This window comes from Saccopteryx leptura, chromosome 1 (assembly GCF_036850995.1).
Source record: "Saccopteryx leptura isolate mSacLep1 chromosome 1, mSacLep1_pri_phased_curated, whole genome shotgun sequence".
Taxonomy (NCBI): domain Eukaryota; kingdom Metazoa; phylum Chordata; class Mammalia; order Chiroptera; family Emballonuridae; genus Saccopteryx; species Saccopteryx leptura.
The window spans coordinates 44,621,421-44,635,337 of NC_089503.1; the positions used below are offsets into that span (position 1 = coordinate 44,621,421).

Genomic DNA, 13,917 nt, shown 5'->3' on the forward strand with positions numbered 1-13,917 from the left:
TTAATAAATGAATAACTAAAGGTTGTATATCAGTGCTTAAAATTGTTTAATTAAGAATGCAAATGACTTTTTTTTTCAAATAAAAAGAAAGCTCAGAATTTACCAAAGTGCCATGATACTATTTTTAAGATCAAGCATTATGTTTGGGCTTATACATACATGAATAAGCATATACAGAAATGAATATGCATATAAAATGTGTGTACCAATATGGGAGGATCATGGACTTCGATGTCAAATCCTAATCTTCCATTACCAGTTATGAGATGTTGGGCAAGAAGAATAGTCTCTCTGAACTGTTTCTTTTATGGTAAAAATAAAGAATCAATAATAACAGCACTGTCATTTAACAAAGCAGTGTGTGTTACAGTTCCTGGTACAGAGCAGATACTCAAAAAATGGCAGCTATGGTGGTAGTAATTACTTCTTAGAGCCTTTCCATTGATTTCTTGCATAACTTTAGGCAAGACTCTTTACTCCTAAGTGCAGGGTGTAGAGATGGGATGGGGTGATCTCTATGTCCCTCAAAGAATGAAAGTTTCTGTTTGCAACACGGTATGGATGTGCATTTAAGACACCATCAAGAAGGACCAAGCAACCTAAATAGATGCAATGGCAGGATTTGGTTGACTTTGTAGCCACATTTTTTTTTAATGTATTTTTCTGAAGCTGGAAACGGGGAGAGACAGTCAGACAGACTCCCGCGTGCGCCCGACCGGGATCCACCCGGCACGCCCACCAGGGGCGATGCTCTGCCCACCACGGGGCGATGCTCTGCCCCTCCGGGGCGTCGCTCTGTTGCGACCAGAGCCACTCCAGCACCTGGGGCAGAGGCCAAGGAGCCATCCCCAGCGCCCGGGTCATCTTTGCTCCAATGGAGCCCTGGCTGCGGGAGGGGAAGAGAGAGACAGAGAGGAAGGAGAGGGGGTGGGGTGGAGGGGTGGAGAAGCAGATGGGTGCCTCTCCTGTGTGCCCTGGCCGGGAATCAAACCTGGGACTTCTGCACGCCAGGCGGACGCTCTACCACTGAGCCAACCGGCCAGGGCTGTAGCCACATTTATTATGTGTTTTTTATCAGGCACTATTCTAAGTCTCTCCCATGTATTCACGCACTTAATTCTCACAAGTGTGTGATTAAGGTAAAAACATTAATCCTATCTTACAGATGAGGAAACTGAGACACAGAGTGGTTATGTACCTTGCCCAAAGTCACACAGTAAGTGCAGAGCCAAGATTCAAACCAAGATAGGTTACAGAGCTCATTCATATTTGTTTCAGCCATTTTGCTTTACAGCTTTTCTAAGAGGATTGGCTTACTGGCAACTAACTCAGCATTCTGCAGTCTAAATTCACAGGTAACCCAGCACTCAGTCATTTTTACTTTTCTTTTCTGGGCCCAGAGCAGACCATCATGATATGTTGGCTGGGGGTGGGGTGGGGGTGATGATGGCTCTACATAAGTCCAGGACCTTTTAGTAAGTGTCTGGTGCCAAGTTCCTGCTTTCTTCTTAATTAGCCTCTGAAATCAGAGCAATGAGGGTTCAAACCCCCCACCACACACACACACACACACACACACACACACACACACACACACACACATCAGTATTAACTATTTGATTCTGGCAACATTACTTAACCTCTCTAAACCTCAGTTTCACCATCTGTAATGAAGGGTATAAATGGGAATATTAACAATAATACCTAACTCACAAATGTGACAATTATGCAAGGTAATGCACAGTAAAATGACTGCATGGAGGAGGCAGTCACTAAACAGGATCGGCATTAGAACTGATCCTGGGCCAAACTTCAAATGAGGCCACTGAGCTAAAGAAGGGCTCTTTCACTCTCCCTGTTCTGAGCAGCAAGTGGGATTCTCTGGTCTAGGGCCTGGCTAAAGCAGCCCCCCAAAGCCCAGAAACTTCTCACAGATACAGCCAAGCACACAGTCAACCCCCAGGCTGTAAAACTGAGGGGAGTGGGGCACGGGGTGGCTGGAGGGTTCCATCTGCTGAAGCCGAGTCATCGTCCTGTCTGTCCACCCTTTATAGCCTGGAGAGAAGGCAGGCAGGACTTGCTCCCACCTTCTTCAAGTTTTAACTGTAAATTCCATCTATGGCTTCATGTCATCCTTTTATTCCTCTATTTCCTTTAAAAACAAGTTCCACCTTTATTAAAAAATCAAAAGACCCTACAAGTCTTTGGCATGAGTTTTCCACTCTGTGTTTAACTTCCTCCTCTTCTTTTGCATTAATAAGTTTTATTTCTGTGTGACAGCTTTTCATGCTATGGATTTCTGAGTGTTACCAAAAGATATTGTAAAAGGGACAGTAGTTATTATGATGTTGAATACAGCCAGAGAAAAGATCTGGTAAAGTTGCAGGTCCCACGAGGGCAGAAAGCTCTCATCGTAGGAGGATCTTATCCAATAGTGGGAGCTTCCCTTGTGTCATTTGTGTCTCAACACCTTTGAATAAGCTTTTGATCCTCTTCATTTCATAACTTCCTTTCCTATTTTTAAAAATACTTAGACTTCATTTATTATTAAGGTTCACAGAAAACGGAGGTAAAGTAACAGAGATTTCCCATATCCCGCCCACCCCCACACATATGTAACCTTCCCCATTATCAACATCCCTCCCCAGAATGTTATGTTTGTTACAACTGATAAATATGCAGTGACATATCATAAGCACCCAAACCCCATACTTTTATACATTATGGTTAACTCTCGGTGTCTTATATATTGCACCAGTTTGGACAAATGTATAATGTTATGTGTCTATGTTATGATTCAGAATATTCTCCTGGCCTAAAAATCCTGTGGTCTGCCCGTTCATCGCTCTGCACCCCAACTCCTGACAACTACTGATCTTTTTACTCTCTCCATAGCTCTGCCTTTCCTAGAATGTCATATAGTTGGAATCATACAGTGTGCGGCCTTTTTATAATGGCTTCTTTCACTTAGTAATATGCTTGCAAGGTTATTCCATGTCTTCTCATGGCCTAAAAGCTCATTTATTTTTAGCACTAAATAATATTCCATTGTCTGGATTTACTTATTTATTCTCCTACTGAAAGGTATCTTGGTCACTTCCAAGTTTAGGCAATTATGAATAAAGCTGCTATAAACATCCACATGCAGGATTTTGTGTGTACTGAAGTTTAAATTTTCAATTCTTTGGGTAAATACCAAGGAGCACAACTGCTGGATCCTATAGCAAGAGTATGTTTAGTTTCATAAGAAACTGCTAAACAGTCTTCCAAAGATGTGGGTTCCATTTGCATTCCCACCAGCAATGAATGAGAGTTATACAAAAGCAAAGAAGCCAGGGCAAAATGAGTTTCTGGAGATTTTGGAAATATTTTCAATTTCTCACAAAAATTACTCAGAACTTGACCCATTTATGTACCTATGAAAACAATATAATTTTCTGTGCAGTTTTAACCCTTGGAAATTTTTTTTTTAACACTTGGAAATTTTTGTGGCATAAAACCTTGGGAAGCAAGAAGTTAGTCTGAGACATAATTGAATCAGAAAATTAAAGACAAATGTTGTATCATTTTATTTATTAAAGAATAAAAGTTCCCTTCTAGTTTATTCTGCCCAACTATGAATTTCATTTAAAATCTTTTAGAGAGAGTAAATCCAACTTTTAAAAAAAGTGCTGAGTAGTTATGATACTCTGGTTCCCAAGTTTTAAAAAATGAGGCAAGATTATATAGTGAGAGTAGAGAAAGCGAGATGAAGTGAAATCAACCCATGACAATCTGTCATATTCATCACTATGCATTTCAACATCTGCAACTGAAAAGTCACAGAAGTCAAAAAATAAAAACAAAAAATGACTTCCAAGAAACACAAACTGCCTGATGATGTTGCTAGAATATTTAGCCCTATGTCCATTTCATGTAAAAAATAAATTAAGTATAAATAAGGAGGTGAGGGGGCTGGTGTGTACTTGGGTGTGTTCACAGGTGTATACTCAGAGGGGACATGAGAATGGGGCCAAGTGCCTTTCCTCTCCCACATTTGCTACACAAAACTCTCCTCCATGTTGCTGCAGAGTAAGAAAGAGTCCACAAGCCGAGGTTGGACCAGTTGCTGGTAGTCGGAGCCCTGGAGGCCTTCGGGGCAGACCCCAGCCAATCTACGCAGAGCAGCCTGGGGAAAAAACAGAAGCTATTATCAACAAGACAGGTAATAGCAAATGCTGGAGAGGCTGTGGAGAAAAAGGAACCCTCATTCACTGTTGGTGGGACTGTAAAGTAGTACAACCATTATGGAGGAAAGTATGGTGGTTCCTCAAAAAACTGAAAATAGAACTACCTTATGACCCAGCAATCCCTCTACTAGGTATATACCCCCAAAACTCAGAAACATTGATACGTGAAGACACATGTAGCCCCATGTTCATTGCAGCACTGTTCACAGTGGCCAAGACATGGAAACAACCAAAAAGCCCTTCAATAGAAGACTGGTTAAAGAAGATGTGGCACATATACACTAATGAATACTACTCAGCCATAAGAAATGATGACATTGGATCATTTACAACAAAATGGTGGGATCTTGATAACATTATACAGAGTGAAATAAGTAAATCAGAAAAAAACAAGAACTACATGATTCCATACATTGATGGGACATAAAAATGAGACAAAGAGACATGGATAAGAGTGTGGTGGTTACTGGGGGTGGGGGGAGGGGGGGCACGGGAGGGAAGGAGGGAGAGGGGAGAGGGTAGGGGTAGGGGGAGGGGCACAAAGAAAACTAGATAGAAGGTGATGGAGGACAATCTGACTTTGGCTGATGGGTATGCAACATAATTGAATGACAAGATAACCTGGACATGTTTTCTTTGAATATATGTACCCTGATTTATTGATGTCACCCCATTAACATTAATAAAAAGTCAAAAGTAAAAAAAAAAAAAAAACAGAAGAAATGGCACAGGTCAGACTGGGGCTTGCTCAGGTGCATGCATTTTCTTCAGCTGCCCGGAGAGATGAATTTCAGGAAGTGGCTTGTTCACCAGGCAATTTGAGCTGATTATCACCTTGACGTCTCAGTCAAATGGTCTTTTTGCAATCTTATCACTTGGTCACCTGGTATCATTTGCTCCTTGGTCACCATGGTGGATGTCATCTGAAAGTCTTTATAATCTTAATAGTGGTCTTGCCATCTTGGTTTATTAGTCATTCTAGGAACCTGGTTGCTTTTAAGATCTGTCATTTTAAGAATCTGGTCACCTTAGTGAAATAGTTGTTCATTCTAGAGACCAGGGCTGCCAGAAGCATCAGTAGAATTATATTCCTGCTTCCAAATCCTTAGAGGAACCGTAGAATGGCAAGGACTATTCAATTATGCACCAATTCAGCTAGGTTCTGAGCAAAGCATTATGAGATGGGAAGGAGGGAAGAGAGAGAGGAATGAAGTTCATAAAATTGAAGGAGGTGGAGATTCTGCCACAAAGATGTAGATAAACAAGGAAGAGACATGCAGGAAGAATGAAACCACTGCCCAGACCTTCATATACTGAGAGTTTCACCTTCCTGAGTATGCTATCCTATTTCACGCCCACGTGCCCTTGCTCAGCTCTTCTCCATGACATCAAGTCCCTCCCCCTCACTTTCAGCTAGCAGTTGCGTTCATCCTGCAAGGCCTGTCGTCCCGCTGTCACCTCTTCTAAGAAGCCTTCCATGATCCCTTGAAGCAGAGACTGTTCCTCCCTCCTCTGTGTACCCACATCTCCTGCGCTGACCTTAACCTATCATACTTGACGGCAATTGTCTTTTTGGTAGGTATTTCCCACACTAGACTCTGAGTTCCTCAAGGGTAGGGACTCTGTTTTATTTTTTTTTGGTATATACTGCAGGTAGAACAGGGGTTGGCACAGGGTTCAATAAATGTTTGCTAAAAAAATAAAATAAAATGATGAAATAAAGTACGTTAAAAACAAGTCAAATGCTAGAGCAGTCTGAAACTGCAAATGTGAACTGTGCATCTATAAAGACTTCTTTACCAGTGAGCTGAGGCAATGCGTACTAAACGCTCAATAAATACTAATTCCTTTCCTCTTCTAGAAGCTGTATACATCATGAAACAAGGTGGGAACTTAAGGATGCTTTTCCCCTGGGATACAAAGACAGGGGTCAATATCTGGAATGGCAGAAGATGCAAACAATGGGAAATGCCAACACAGTATTTCATTTAGTCTTTTCAGGATACTGCAAGGTAAGTATCATGATCTTTAATTTGAAATAAGGACATTAGGCTCAGAGAGGGAAAGTGGCCTTCCTAATATCACATAGCAGTTCAATTCCAGGGCCTTCATACCTCCACACACAGCAGGATGCTGCAAGCCCAGGGCCCTAGTTTATATTGAGTATAAGGCTGGCATAGAACTCATTGCATAGACATGAGGTAACCTACTGCTGAGAAATTGCTAAGTTGGTGAAAAGAGAGGATGGCTCTAGTTGGTTGTTGGACTAACAGGCTCTGCCATGTCCAGTGGACCACAAAAGGATGTGTCTATGTGCACAGAGCAGGCTCTGAGATACTAGTAGCAGGAAGTAGACTCTAGGAGACTGTCTCTTATTAATACCTCCTATTTCCCTGAGGTATGAGTCCCCGAAGGCTAAAGAAGCTGACTCCATACCACTTCCTGATTCCTCTTGACCCAACTGGGAGAAATAACCTCGTTACCCTTGAGTTGTCACAGTAAAAGCAAGCCAGGGCTGTTCAGCAGATGAGGATGTCAGGCCATCAACATATTTTATATCAACAAGAATAAAAATTAGGCAAGAGAGATGAAGGAAGAAAAACAGACAAAGAAATAAAGAAAATAGAGCCATAAAGAGAGAAAATAAGATAAAAGATAGTAGCAGAGAGACAGAGAAAATGAGACAACAGCAAAACGGAACAAAAAGGAACTATTAAAACAGAGAGACAGAGATGAACTGGGGAGAACATGAAGCCAGGCATGAAAGGGAGGCAGGAAGAGGGAGAGGAGATGGCCAAGGAAAGGAGAGCTCAGCCCGGAGTAGGAGGGCACAGGACAGAGGGAGTAGGAGAGGCGGAGGCGGGGAGAGGAGGAGAGAGCTGGGGGGATAAAAAGAGAAAAAGGGAAAGAAGTAGAGAGAGAAATCCCTAAGAGAGGAGGCAACCTCTACAAGGAGAGAAAGTCAAAAACAGAACGAAAGGGAACTAGAAACAGAACTGAAAAAACACAAAGGCAAATAGATGCCCAGAGTCCCCAGCAAGCCTGCAGGATACGAACCCAGACCATCCTGGAGCGCCCTCTCCTCAGCCTCCCCGGCCTCACAGGACCCTCCAACCTACGGAAACCTTTCTCTCAGCCTCTGCTTTCCCCGGGGGGTGACCAGCCAGTAATCCCAGGAGCTCACTCCCAGATCGTCTAAAAACACCTAAATATTTAGCCAGCCCAGCAGCCCACTGACAGCTGCTTTATTAAAAGAAAATTAATCCTGCTTGCAGGAGGCAATATGCATGGCCACTTCCCCAGATGTGGGAGATGATAATTGAAATGTCCTCCATCCACCTGAAAAGAGCCTTTAAAACTAAAACACTTTGAGGACAGGCAGGTCAGGTAGCCTCCGACTCCAAATGGCCAGGTCAGGCTATTGAGTGACCCCGTCTCACCAGCCAGGGGACAGTATTCAAATACAAAGGGCCTTCTAGCAGCCCAAACCACAAACACCCACCAACACAAGTGGGGTGGGGGTACTGAGGGTGGGGAGAGGAGTCTATCTGTCCCTCTACCAGGCCAGAAACAGCCACCAAACCCAAGGTCCTATGGAGAAACAGAGAACTGGAAAAGGATCCGATCTTAAGAAGAGTCCAGGCTAGAGGGGGAGAAATTCAAATCCCACCCTGAGCCAAGGTAAAAAGACCAGGGCCATAGACATGGGGGTGGGTGGGGGGGCAGAGAGCATGGCTGGAAACAAGATAGTCTGCTCACAGGTCAAGACCTTCAGCATCAGGTAGGCCTGTGTTTGAATTCCAAGAGCCTCCCTTTATAACACCCAGAACACCGGATAACACCAGCCTCCTACTGGGGAAGACACAGTCTGAGCAGACAGGCCCAGGTGCGCACTGTGTGCTCCCTGTCTTTGGGCATGGAGAACTCCCAGGAAGCTTCAGGAGGAAAGGGGTTTTGATCTAAGGCTTGAAAGGGTTGCTGGCAGAGCTGTAAAAAGGGTGTCTGCTTGGAACAAGGGCCAAGGGCAGCATTCTGGCCTAGCAGGAAGGACGGGGACTGGAGGCAGTGGTAGGCCTTCAGACCCGAAGAGTGGGTCGGAGCCCAACTGTAAAGGGCTGGAGCACATGGACAGTAGGCCGTAAAGGGGCATGGAAGGGTTGGTTATGGAAGTGTCATGGTTGTAAAATGTCATGATGAAAATGAACCCAGCAGCCAAATGGAGAGTGAATTAGGGAGGGAATGCCTCTCTTCAGCATACAGCAACTCATCCACAGAGGAAATTTAACCCCTTTTCCACTGGAAAGTGCTGTAAGAGATTGAAGATAGTAACCATGCCTTTCCATTCACTCTTCTTCAGACTACTAATAAAAATGAAAAAGGAATCTTAACAAACTCGCATATCTAAGTGGATCTTTAGAGTATCCCAACATTTCCTCGGGGCCTAGTCAGTCAAGCAGTGGCTAGCTGCCTGCATGGTGAAGATGATGGTCTAGGGGCCAATTATTGTGTTTGCCAGGTGTCACTCTCATTTGCTGGACCAGAGTTAAGAAGCTCTGTAAACTTGAATGAAAATTTATGTCTTTAGTCTGGCCAGGTGGTGACGCAGAGGATAGAGCAGGCGTCCTCAAACTATGGCCCGAGGGCCGCATGCGGCCCCCTGAGGCCATTTATTTGGCCCTTGCCACACTTCTGGATGGGGCACCTCTTTCATTGGTGGTCAGTGAGAGGAGCACTGTATGTGGCGGCCCTCAAATGGTCTGTGGGACAGTGAACTGGCCTCCTGTGTAAAAAATTTGGGGACCCCTGGTAGAGCATTGGACTAGGACACAGAGGACCCAGGTTTGAAACCCCCGAGGTCACCAGCTTGAGCACAGGCTCATCTGGCTTGAGCATGGGATTATAGACATAACCCCATGGTCTCTGGCTTAAGCCCAGAGGTCACTAGCTTGAGCCCAAAGGTCACTGGCTTGAGCCCAAAGGTCACTGGCTTGAGCAAGGCATCACTGTTCAGCTCTAGCCCCCCAGTCAACACAGATATGAGAAAACAGTCAAGGAACTACGGTGCCACAATGAAGAATTGATGTTTCCCATCTCTCTCCCTTCCTGTCTATCTGTCCCTATCTGTCCCTCTCTCTGACTCTCTTGCAAATAAATAAATAAATAAATAAATAAAGATAAATAGATAGATAAATAAATAGATAAATAAATAAATTACTTCTTTATATTCACTAACCTCTAACTGAAACTAGCCTTTCCTTCAGTTGTGACTGTAGCAACAAACCAGGAAGTCTCAGCAATCCTGGTGACTTGTTCACCAGTAGAAATCCCAGACAGTTTCATATCTCATGACAGCTGTAGAGAGCTTCAGACACCCTTGATGCTCACCACTAGTCAGGGTGCAATGCTTATGGGGTCTGCTGCTAGATCTTATTTATTAATTAAAAAGTATATATATTAACATATCACAGGTTGAAATACTCTATAATTATTTTAATGTAATTAGTTTCCTTTCTAATGCTGTAAATTTTATTGTATGTCTTTAGAACACTCTGATAAAAGATCAATAAGCTTTGCCAGATCATCAAAGCCACAAGAAAGGTTAAAGTTGTTCTGCATGTGCCAGAATAAAAGTTCCATGACAGCAGAGATTTTTGACTTTTTTTTTCACAGCTATAGCCCCATAGTCTAGAAGAGTGCATGACATATAGAAATACTCAGTAAAAATTTATTGAATAAAATAGATAGCATTGAGTGACCTATGCAATGTCACATAGCTCATTATTGGAAAATCACGACAGGGGTATCTACTGTTTCTACCACACAATGCTCATCAGGAGTTCCCAGAAATGAGATGAACTTGGTTCAAACAAGATGGGTAAAAGAGGGCTTTACTGTGAAACAGCTTGAAGGATCTCTAAATCCATCACTTCTCCCTTGCATTCTTTGAGGACTTATCAAGGATCTGAAAGTTAAACAGCCTACTTATCCAGCGACTTCCCTGCTCCGCCGTGCTTCCAGCTGGGAGCTGCTCTGCTTTGGGATTCATTCAGCCCCAGCAGGGAGGAGTACAGAGGCAGAGCATGCATCCCCATCTGGTACAGCCAGATGAATTAAAGAGTGAACCAAGCATTGAGGAGTAGTTGGGTACGGACCTCCCAGGACACACTTGTTTGGTTCGGGGTGAAGATCCTGGTGGCTGGCTGCATAGTACTGTCTGTGTTATTGCCTCTAGTCCTATTCCACAGAGGAGAGAAAGAAGCCACAAAGCTTCCTTCCAGAGAGGAAGGGAGGCTTTCTCACCCTGTCCAGTTTGGACAGGCAGGAGACATTCATGCCCTAGCTCTCACGTGCTTCAACACCACGACATCGCTAACACCACCTAGCATTCTGCCAGCCAGCCACTCTGTTCTAATCACTGTTAATTAAGATTCCTGAGAACCTCAAAGATTTGTGGTACCCCAGCCCCCCATCTTTCACGTATGTAACCTTATATAATTTTCTTCATAATTTTATGAATTAAGTGAACAAGTATTACTCTTATCACCATTTTAAAGAGAAAATTTGAAGCCCAGAGAAGTTTCATGGCTTACCCACCGCTTTCTCCTGGCCAGGGAGAAAGATGGGGGAGAACTGAGGACTCACCAGGCAGGCCACGAGCACAGCGTCGCTGCTGTTCCTCTCAGAAGGTGATCGGCAGAGCTCAATGAGGCGGGACATACCTGCATGGGATGCATGGAGAACATCAAGCCCCGGACTGGGAGCTGGCCAGGCCCGACCCAGAGGTGCTCCCCTCTCTCACACAGCTCTCTGTGCGGGGCAGGGGAAAGCAGGTGGCTCCCAGGGCTCCTGCCAGCCTACCCATCAGCCGAGGAAGGAGAGTGAACCCACCTGGAGGAGCTTGTGGTGGAGACCTGCTCCCTCAGGTGTGAGGGCAGGGCCAGGATGAGCTGCAGCATCAAAACCAAACCCCTAAGTGCCAGAAATCTGGCCAGGACTGAACTCAGTGAGCACTGCAGGGAGGCAGCACTGAGAGAGCGGCTTCTGTGGAGGCCCTCCTGAGTTACCAGAGCCGTGTTTAGGATTCACGTCTTTATCGGTGAAACTGTCGGCACCCTTTTTTTCCCCCAAACTGCCTATCAGTCAGAAAATATATTGCAGCTGAAACTACAGAAAACTACAAATCGAGCAGGTTAATGTTGCCTAGGAGGCCTTTATAGAAGAAATGTTAAATAAATGACTTTGCTTTTCAATGCAAATTGGCTTTCTTAAAACTTAAAACAAAACAAAACAAAAACCCCTCATTATAAGACCGTGATCAAAGGCATGCAGACCCAATCTGCCAGCCTTCCGGAGCTGCAGCCCACTGCTGCCCCAGGGCCGCCTGCTGCTGCCCGTGTACCTGGATGTTAGGTGACACGGCCAGGCCTGTTCTCAGGCCTCTGCCTGGAGTGCCCTTTCTCAGCTTCACACCAGAACAACTCCTCAAACCACAGCTGAAGACTCACCTTCTTGCTAAAATAATCTTCGTCCTGCCCAGACAGATGCAGGCTACTTCCTTTGCGCACCAGGTCGGCTATGGACCCGCTTTGAGCATTGCTCTAGGATTAGCATGTGCAAATGCTTTTTGTGGTTTGTTGTTTTGTTTTGTTTTGTTTTTTCATATCTGCCACCCTATTAGTTCTTTAAGTCCCTGTGATCAGGACAATGTTTGTGTCAATGTCACAGGCCTAGCACTCAGAACAGAGCCTAGCACAGACTGGGTATCTGAAAACATTTGTTGGGTAAATAAGAGACTAACTGAATGGATGAGTGATGTGATGAGTGAATTAATAAAGGAGTTAATGGTAAATAAATGAAGTAATAAGTGTGCTAATGAATGAATAAGAAAGAAAGAAAGAAAGAAAGAAAGAAAGAAAGAAAGAAAGAAAAGAAAGAAAAGAAAAGAAAGAAAGAAAGAAAGAAAGAAAGAAAGAAAGAAAGAAAGAAAGAAAGAAAGAAAGAAAGAAAGAAAGAAAGAGCAGACAACTGAATGAGTGAAGGAGGAAGGAATGGGTCCTAATTAACGGAAGTCTGCAGGAGAGTCATTGTTCTGGCCAACTATACCCTCTCTAGGTCCTTTCTCTCTCTTGTTTCAGCCCCAAATTACAGGCCTGAGTAGCGGCTGCACCTGGGCCTCCGTCCCAGCATTCCCAGAACCCAGAGAGTGGGGCTCATCCCCACCAGCCCTTGCTCTGCAGCCTCTGTTGCCGCCATGAAACCCAGGCTGCTCCCGTCCCCAAGCCGCCCTCCCCACCCCCAAGGCCACCCCTGCCACCACCAGCTGCTCCCGTCCCCAAGCCGCCCTCCCCACCCCCGAGGCCCCCCCTGCCACCACCAGCACCACTTACAGCTCAGCCTCACGGCCTCCCGCGCCACATCCGGGTCTCGGCTGAGACGGGCCAGGGTCACTGCCGCCTTCTGCTGCACTCTCTCGCAGGCCGCCACCTCAGCAGGGGTCCCAGATCTTGGCTTCTCAGACAGCATGCCCATGATAAGCTGGACACCTGGACAAGAGGCGTGAAAAGTTGGCGCCCACTCCGGTGGGGAGCCTTCCCCTAGGGACCAGCTGGGTGGAGAGCTGTAGACTGACTTCGGAGGGGATTCTTAAACAGGAAGGGAGCTAGAGGAGGCCACCTCTTCCACTCCTTCTGCCCTGGGGGTATCTCTGAATCCATGTACCAAGTCACTATACTTGGAAAGGACATCTCTTTTTATTTTTTTTTAATGCTATCACTGCGGGTTTTTAGCTGCATGCCTGGCACCGTGCTAAATGCACAGTAAATGCGTGATCCGCTAAAACAGTGTTCGGCAAACTCATTAGTCAACAGGGCCAAATATCAACAGTACGATTGAAGTTTCTTTTGAGAGCCAAATTTTTTAAACTCAAACTATATAGGTAGGTACATTCCTTATCAAGGTAGCACCCGCACGTGGTATTTTGTGGAAGAGCCACACTCAAGGGGCCAAAGAGCTGCATGTGGCTCGCGAGCCGCAGTTTGCCAAGCAGGGCTCTAAAACCTCCCAATAGCCTCATGAACTGGGCACTAGGATAATTCACTTTGAGGCCCAGAGAGAAGTTATTTTCTGGGTCGCACAGTTAGGAGCTGGGGAGCTGCTATCAGAACTCAGATAACCTGGCCACTCTCCATCACCTCTTCCCCTCCAATGCGCTGCATCTGTGTCAGGTCCAGCGGTGATGGGTCCCCCTGGTGGGAGGTAACCCCAACCCAGGCTGGGTAGGCAATAGATCAAATATTTTAGAAGTGATTTAAACACCAGAGAAAGCTAGAGTAGTTGAATTGGGGGATTTAAGCCTGCATTTGGTTGGCTGAGAAGTCTTCCCACCCTCTCCTGAAGCCAAAGGTGTTTTCTGATTGTCCTACAAACTCACACCCACATCCACTGCCAACCTGGGCCTTTGCCCCCTAATTGTTTCTGCAGGGAATATTGGTTTCCCTCTCTCTCTTAACAGTTCCCATCTGCAGGTAGCAGTAATATCCACCTTCTGTGGGAAGGACGGCCCCAGCCCTCACTCCTCCATTTCTGTATTCAGTGCCGCCTGCAAGTTTGGAACTTAAACCAGACATGGCCCACAGGCATATTTTATTTTGTTTTGTTGCTCCACACAGTATCTAAAATATTTATTGAA

The 13,917-nt window shown here is 45.1% G+C and overlaps 1 protein-coding gene across 1 annotated transcript in view; it reads right to left on the reverse strand.

The window, feature by feature from the left end:
* Positions 1-3,620: 3,620 nt before the first annotated feature.
* INSC (INSC spindle orientation adaptor protein) overlaps positions 3,621-13,917 on the reverse strand; it is a 134,330-nt gene continuing 124,033 nt past the window's right edge. Inside the window, exons 11-13 of the mRNA XM_066360562.1 lie at positions 12,617-12,772; positions 10,872-10,948; positions 3,621-4,168 (exon numbers count right to left, since the gene is read on the reverse strand). Of these exons, the coding sequence (XP_066216659.1) occupies positions 4,040-4,168; positions 10,872-10,948; positions 12,617-12,772 (362 nt within the window). The 3' untranslated portion in view covers positions 3,621-4,039. The remainder of the gene's footprint in view (positions 4,169-10,871; positions 10,949-12,616; positions 12,773-13,917) is intronic.